This window comes from Asparagus officinalis, chromosome 10 (assembly GCF_001876935.1).
Source record: "Asparagus officinalis chromosome 10, Aspof.V1, whole genome shotgun sequence".
Lineage (NCBI taxonomy): Eukaryota > Viridiplantae > Streptophyta > Magnoliopsida > Asparagales > Asparagaceae > Asparagus > Asparagus officinalis.
The window spans coordinates 4,447,055-4,455,272 of record NC_033803.1 but is presented as its reverse complement, the minus strand read 5'-3'; the positions used below and the strand labels follow the sequence as shown (position 1 = coordinate 4,455,272).

The 8,218-nt window shown below is 36.4% G+C and overlaps 1 protein-coding gene across 1 annotated transcript; it reads right to left on the bottom strand.

Annotated features, from left to right (window-relative positions):
- LOC109825629 (HVA22-like protein i) lies at nt 3,336–8,212 on the bottom strand. Its single transcript, XM_020392489.1, has 7 exons — nt 8,026–8,212; nt 7,624–7,705; nt 7,435–7,533; nt 7,177–7,233; nt 7,021–7,084; nt 6,717–6,935; nt 3,336–4,170 (listed from the first exon to the last, which is right to left on the bottom strand). Exons 2-7 carry the CDS (start codon nt 7,653–7,655, stop codon nt 3,691–3,693), a joined length of 951 nt encoding a protein of 316 aa, XP_020248078.1. The 5' UTR covers nt 7,656–7,705; nt 8,026–8,212; the 3' UTR covers nt 3,336–3,690.

Genomic DNA, 8,218 nt, shown 5'->3' with positions numbered 1-8,218 from the left:
CCCTTATGTTCTACTCTCCTATCTAAATTGCTAATCCAAAACTATCCAGTTCCATTACAAACATCCTAGATTTTGAAATGAAAGCTGTAGAGATGAGTTGAGAGCAATTCTAGAGAATATGTCATGCAGCAGATTCTTAAGTTGAGCAAAAAAACCCTCTTCTTGGCGGTGATCTCAGGGAAGCAGAACTTATCACAGACAATGGAGGCAAACTTATTAAGGATGTGTTCGAGGTTAGTGGTGGCAAAGAGGGAGGCAGAAGAGGCAGACTGCGAGGATGGAGGGTGCACTTGAGGTTGGTGTTGGCGAAGGCGGATGCACAGGAAGGAGACAACAAGTTCGGAGTGTGCATCCAAGGTTGGTGGTGACGGAGGAGGAAGCGGGAGAGAGAGATGGTGTGGTCAGAGGGTGCACTCGAGGTCAGTGGTGGTAAAGAAGGAGGCGGGAGAGGGGGAAATGTTAGGATTAGGAGAAAGAAGGAGAGGAGAGGAGGGAGGAGCAGCCATGAAAATTAAGACTAGAAGAGAAGAGAGGGAAGAAAATAAGAGTATTTTCGGATTTTATGTTTTTTTTCTTTTTCTATGCTGAGTTGGCAGAGAATAATAGCTGAAACACATTATTGAATTGTATTAGGGGTTTATACATAAAGATAAACCTACAAGGGGCCAGGACACATCAACTTCTCTCATTTTGCGCCTTACACAATTTTTATAAGAAATAATTTAATTATTTTATTTTCTTTATTAATTTTATTTGATGTCCCCATCCTTGCATCCTCGAGCAATAACTCTGATCAACCAGAGTCAATTCAGATTGGCTGGACCGCAGGCCTCATAAAAGCTCCACCAACGGCTCTCTGGAATCTCATATTTTCTAAGTAGCTTTCATTCCCAAAATCTATAGATCATTTGTCTTCAGTCCTTTCTTTTTTGCCCCTTTAAACTATTTGTTTTGCCTCTCTATATATACCTCACGAATTATTTTTATTCTCCTCTCATTTCCTAAACTATCAAATTTGTCTCCATCTATTTTCCGATCTATTTTAGTGCTGCACTACTCTTTGATTTATATCTCTTAGTATCAAGTTACCACTTCTATTTTATTAATTTATGGGTATTTTAAATGAATCAAATGTTGATACTAAAGTGATAGTTTATGGTGTATAAAATGAGGCAAATTTTATAGTTCAGGAATAAGATGCGACTACAAATAGTTTAAGAGGTATGAAAGAAAATGTATGTTTTACACATGCAAGTTGGGACTGAATCCTTTTCATTAATATTTGGAAAATAATTTGGAAAAAGTCATATTAACTGAGAATCCTTCTTTCCGTTGAAAACATCATTGTAAAACTTTATTTTAGAATTTATTGTAAAAGGTACTGATCATGAAAACTCTCATACTCAATATCAGGCTTCAACCGTACCCGGAAAGGAAAAAGAAAAACGAATTATGTTTTAACATACTCCGATAATGAACAGTGAATGTTATTTTTTTTTTGTTTTTCTTCTTCTAGAGCTTTTTGTTATAATTATTATTTTGAATAGATTCTAATATTTATGTTGGACACCTGCATGATCCGATACGGTTTTACCGCTGAACTAGACCTCGAAATTTATAATCTTTCCATAGTATTATTAGCAAAAGCTTTGCTACAGGGACCCAAAATATGGGACCAACAGGGGGGACAAGTGAGATGTTCCCCTCTTAATGATGACCAGCTCATTATGCAATAGGAGGGGGACACCTCACCTGCTCCCCACTGTTGGTCTCATATTTTGAGTCATTAGAGAATTTTTCTATTAGCAATTAATGTCCACTTCACTATAAAAATATATATATTTTTGGGAATTTTTTAATTAAAAATCCAAGAAACTTGGAAGTTAAGTTCCTTCACTTTCAAAGATGGCACAATCACGCCTAGCTAAAAGAAACGTCAATGAAATGAACATTTTTCTTGTCTTATTTATTGTTCTTGTCCAAGTCTAAAGTCCAACCTTCTTACGCCATAAACGGTTCAAAATGAAGTGCTCTTTAATTTTTCTTGGCGTCAAAGTCTTCTCCTAGTAGATTTTCAACTCTATTATTTTTCTAATCACTTTATTTACTTACTTCCAGCTATTTACCGCGATTGCGGTTTTAATCGTACAATGGTAGATTTAGTTGTAATTGTATTTGTTTGTTTTACTGCGACGATAGTTTTTTAAAAAAAAAAAAATTGTATTTGAAAAATATATTTGTTTAAAGAGATGACGTGTCCAGCACTTCAACTCTCAGCTTATTATTGTCCATATAATTTGCATGAGGGATCTGTCATGCACTATATATTAATCTTTATTAACATTAAAAAGTACCTAAATCTTTGGAGGATTTGATGAAGACATACTACTAAGGTTTTAATTAATTTAATAGCTAATAAATATCTGTATAATTCTTGAAACAAGGCCGTTGAGCCTGATGGCAGATTCATAGGAGGTGCTATTATTCAAAGAAAAAAAAACTTTAAACTAATTTTTAAAAAAATACTATTTACTAAAAAACCAAGATACTGCTACTATTTGAAAAATTAAAGCATTAACCACTCAACTGTTTGTTAACTGAGGGGGGATCTTTTGATGACGTGGCCACACCGCTGAAACAGAATCTTGATTAACTGACTCTCACCAATTTGAGTTGTTGACGAGTTCCGATGGCCTTGAAGACGAGAATTATTATCTTTAATAATGTATTATAGAACCGCACAATAATATCAGGAAAAATTCCTCAAGGACCCAAAATATAACACCAATAGGGGGACAAGTGATGTGTCCCCCTCCTATTGGACAATGAGTTGGCCATCATACCATCTTAAATTATGTTTTTATATATTGATGATGCCAATAGGTTCGAATCAACATTTGTTAAAAAAAAAAAATCCTATAACCAGGCTGTTTTGATTCCTAATCTCTTGCTTTATTTAAAAGTAACATTCGTTTATTAAAAAAAAAAAGAGGTAATGATACTTGCTTAGAAATAATTAGATGAGTGCCAAAAGAGAGATCAAAGAGCTATTTGGCACATAATAATTATATGCAAGTATTAGTTGAGTGGTTTAATTACAAATTGCTAACCAAGTTATAAAATTTTCTAATTTGAATTTACAGTATCAGTTATAAATATATTTATTTTGGTAAATCAAATATTCTTGGACTTGCTCTTTTGATTGTAATTGTCACTTCTAACCCTACTCAAGTTATTGGTTGCGATCGCAGCTTTCTTATCAACATTTTGTGCAGCTGAAACAAACGACTACAATTGATTCAAAATATTCAAGAGAAACGCGACTGGCAGTCACATCAAACCAAAGTTTGCGGGCTCAAGCCCAATCATCAAAGAGGAGGGGCCGTTCGTTGGGCTAGTGCAGGCTGAACTTCTGGGCCCCTTGCAAACAATAATCCAGTACAACAACAAGAACAAAATATTAGCTCGAAAGAAATATCATCACATGAATCTTACCAGCAACTAGTTCCTATATCAACATCTCCATCCACATCAAGATTATTTACTCACCACCGGGAGAATCTTTAAAACAATTCCCCACCCAGAACATTATCAAGACCATCTTCTCACCCCCTCTCCCAAAAGAATATATAGCAATAAACCCCTGCAAACAAGCAGAAAGATCGAAGATGACGAATGCCGCCACAGAATTTAACTACCACCCGTTGCAGCCCGTTTCCTCAACCTCCCACGCGTGACGCGTATCGCCTCTTCAATAGTCGTCTCTTGAGGAGGAGGTGGATTGGAGTCTTTGCTCGATGTAGCATTATTGGCCAGTTCAATCTCCATTGCCTCGGGTTCACTAGGGGTAGCGGAAGATGGAACGGTTTCAGAAGAAATTGGGATGCTAAGAGCCTTGGCTAGCGTTTGAGGCTGAGCAGTGGAGCTCGGAAGGCTAGAGGACTTCCCTAATGATTGAGACTGAGCAGCAGCAGCAGCAGCAGCAGAGGGTACAGGTACTGAAGAAGGTGCCAATGTCTTTGTAGGTTCTTGTGGCTGGCTTTTTGAGGAAATAGCTGGGGGTGGCTGTTGGCGTGTAAGCTGATGCTGAGGCTGTGTCGGTACTGCTGGTTGGCGTGTGGATGTGGCCAGCGCTGTTTGACGAACTTGCTGAGGTTGCTGGCGTTGTTGCTGCATCGATAACAGGGAGATATTCTCAAAGGACATGTCTATAAATTATACAAGATATTGTCATACTGTTCCTAATTGACAAAATGCGGAAGATAATGTACTTTAGTTATATTGCAGAAGAGGCATGAATTGCAAAAGTAACATGTCAACCTATATCAACCAAATGAAAAGGTCAAGGAATTGGATATTAGTAGCTCTCTACACATTACCAAGAATACAACGCCACAATAACTTTGTCACTGAGTAGTTTTAGCATGCATATCAAATATGAATAACAGCAGGATCAACTAGAGGATGATGTGATACCGAGGGTGGAAATGGATTCCATATCTTCTTAGCAATCACAGATACAAATACTAATACAGACATGGTTTGATAAAGAAAAGCCGTAGTCCGTATCTGTCAAAAGTCAAATATAGATATGCATCGGATATAAGGGAATACTAATGGACTCCATGAGCAGAGAACATGTCATCCTAGAAGATAATTACTCCCTCAGGAGGATCAGAGAGCATTATAAGTGGAAAACCTGCATAATACAGTGACAAAGTTATTAGAGGAAGCACAATATTTGGGGTATAACTATGGGAGAGGTAATCTGATCAAAGGGATATCATGACCTCAAGTTAGCCGCCAGGAGGAGTTAGAACAGTTTACTGAAGCGAAGTATATGCTACAATGAAATATTGTTTGGAAGCAATTAGGATACAATAATAAGTAATGGGGCAAGGCAAATTAGAGGTAGGCCTAAGAGATCTTAATCACAAGCAGTTAAGGATATGATAATAGTTATTAGAGAGGATTCTTGACAAAACTGAACTCATATAGCTGGCCCAAAATTTGGGACGAAAGCTTCGTTGTTCTTGTTGCAAAGCACACAATATTACGTTACAGCACATTGCTTTGCACGAGATTTAACAAACTTACATACTTTGCATACGACTATTAGCCAGCTGGATCAAATGATTGAAATACTCTCTTCTCTTGATATTTAGAAATAAAAGAACAAAAGGGATTTTCAACTATAAAAGATGCAAAATGGATTTTCAACTATAAAAAATGCCATTTGAAGACATGGGAAACTGATGCAAAAGCATGGAGTAATAAAGGACGCAGTATAAGGATAGAGATACAACTTAATAGCATTATCCAGTAAAATGCAAAAAGCCAATCACATCTTACTCTTTTCAAAAGAGCTAGAATTACAACTTTGAAGAAAGCATTTGAATCTTGTAAACAAAGTATTTTTAATAAAATTGAAGAGAAAATTAAGGCAAAGACATGAAGATTTAATAAAATTGAAGAAAAAAACTAACGCAAAGAAATGAAGATCTTAGGAATCATTTATATTTCCAGTGCAAAAGAGAGCCAATTTCAAGTATTTTTCGTATGGCCTAACTTCAACATTAGTACATTACTCTAGATATTTTTAGCGTGGTATTCACTCTTTCTATGTCATGTCAGATAAATACATGAGAATTGACATGGCATGTGGGTTGAGATTTAACTATGTAAGCCTAAGACATACCTTATCTATTGGAAGTAAACAGGTGCACTAAGTGCTGAAAGGAGATGGATTTAGAGCATTGTAAGATGAGCTTCACCTTCTACATGGTTTTTGTTGGATCTGAAGTAGCATGGTCCTTAATAGGAGAATTTAGGGTTAAAAGGATTATTCCAACCACCAATAGGTTAAAGAAACTAGGGGTAAATTAAAATAACTCTAAAAAGGAACAAATAGGTGCAAGGAAAACAAAAATATCTGGAAATTATGATATAAAAAAACGCAAGTCAAGGCATAAGAACAAAAAGTTTCAATGGTGAAACATCATGACTAGTTACGCCAAACGTAGCAATAAAATGATGATGGTCTTTTCTTTAATGTTGATCAACAACAAAGTAAACTGATATAAATCATTTCTCAATCCAAAAGCAACATAATGTTAATAAATTATATAATATTTAGAAGCAAATTGCCAACCCTAAGGGAGGTGAAGAAATCCTTGCCAAAATTTCTTTTATATCTAAATTTCTTCCTTTTATATACACCATTTAGGCACTTGAACTATAATCAACAAACCCAGTGCTGTAGAAGAAGTTGATTGGGAAATTCTTGCCAGTGTTTAAGACATGAAAACAGATAAGGCATCTTGCATTACTGTCAAAATTCTTGACTTTATGCAAAAAAAGAAAAAGATGCATTGAGTTTACTGAATAAGAATAATTATTGGTCAATTGCTTTCTGCTTGTGACTACCTTGATGTGAAACATTCATAAGGATGCGTATGAAACGATTGCACGCATAAGTCCAATCTATGCACCTATTGATGATTTCTTTTACAAGCTCCTCTTGGGAAACACAGTTAATTATCTCATCATAATGAAGAAAAAACAAACAAAAAAGACGGGAAATAAAAATCACAGAAGCCGCATAGATTTAGTACCTGAGCAGGACGAGGTAAAAAGACGGGAAATAAAAATCACAGAAAACAGTGTGGGAGCATCAACAAAGAGACATTAAACTCAGTAATCTGAAGACTTAGTACCTGAGCAGGACGAGGTCTTGATGACTGAGATGGCGACTGCGAAGCAACATATTGTAAGATTTCATAGATTCTTGTCTGACCATAGCTAGCAATTCTCTGTGAATAAAGAACGATCATGTCCCCAGCTCTTGTTCTCAACTCGAGCAAGTTACGATCAATCTCAGTCTCATGCTTAGCAACATAAGGTTGAAAGAAGGTTTCATAGACATAAGCCGTTCCCTATCATTGTTCGCTTTAGAGTCTAAACAAGAGATATACAACTGATATAACATATAACTCAATTACTAAATAACAGACAACATACCCTGGTCTTAGGATACCAAAGATATACAAAAAATGCCACCTTAGCTTCACTGTACATAGGCAACCTTCAAAAATAAAATATTAAATCAATAAATAAATCTGAAGTTGGTGAATGGCGATGTAATATTTCCCTTACATATAAAATTGATGAACTTACCATGAAACAAAACTTTCTCCCACTCTTTCGAATACCGTCAACGCAGCGACTAGGATCCTGAACAAAAAGAAAATGAATAAAAAAAGAGTGTCAAATTCAGGGGGTTAATTGCGGACAAACACTGTATTATGCAGGTTTTCCACTTATAATGCCTAACTATTTTATTAGCATATGGAACCCCAGAGGGTGACAAAAAAAATCTTCAACCGGGGGTGCAATGCCTAATAAGATAACGATAATGTAAAGAAAGAAACCCACCAATATTGACACCAAAACCGCAACTGCTCAATCTCCGGCTTGTTCAATTCCACGGCTTTATAGCACTCAAAAGCTGGATAAGCATAGCCAAGAACCAATCTACAGGTACAAAAGCGACATAATCTCAGCCCAAAGCCAGCTAAAAAGCAATGCGAGCCGAAATAACTAATCAAGCCCCAAATTACTTACGCTAGGGCTCTCGTGACAAGAGATCCTATCATTTTGAACAGAATAACATGTACAATCCGGTGAACTCCTCCTCAATCCTCACCTAACAACCACGAAACACCAGCAAATACTCAAATTTAGGGGGAAATTAGACATTACAACAATTAACTAAACCAATTTTTTCGAAAAATTGCACTAAATGCAGGATATTCCAAAGCTAGGGCTCAAGATGTCTCTAAATTCATACGCTGCGACATATAATCAAGCAAATGGACGGGATTCATCGCAGAAACCCTAGAAATTTGCTAAAAATGCTCAATATAGAGGCTTAATTGCTAAAAATACTCAAAATCGAAGTAAACAAATGCGTCGACTGAGCAAAGAATATACAAGGAAAATAGAAGGAGGACATGAGATCGATACCTTTTTTTTCTGAGATTAATCCACGAGAAAAAGAGGGGAAATGGGGAGAAAAAGGAAAAAGGAAAAAAAAAAAGACCGCAGCAGCGATTGAGGAAGCGTAAGAGAGAAAGTATTTGTAGGTTTTGACCGGAAGTTGACCGGAAACTTTGAGCCGGTTACCGGTCGCCGGTGATTTCGTTAGAGAACGGCGATG

Excerpts from the sequence above, each read along its gene's own strand:
- LOC109825629 (XM_020392489.1), bottom strand. The coding sequence starts at position 7,655 with ATGATAGGATCTCTTGTCACGAGAGCCCTAGC. Across the intron at positions 7,085-7,176 it reads GGAGAAAGTTTTGTTTCATG|GTTGCCTATGTACAGTGAAG; the intron begins GTAAGTTCATCA and ends TTATTTTTGAAG. Across the intron at positions 6,936-7,020 it reads TTTGGTATCCTAAGACCAGG|GGAACGGCTTATGTCTATGA; the intron begins GTATGTTGTCTG and ends GAACAATGATAG.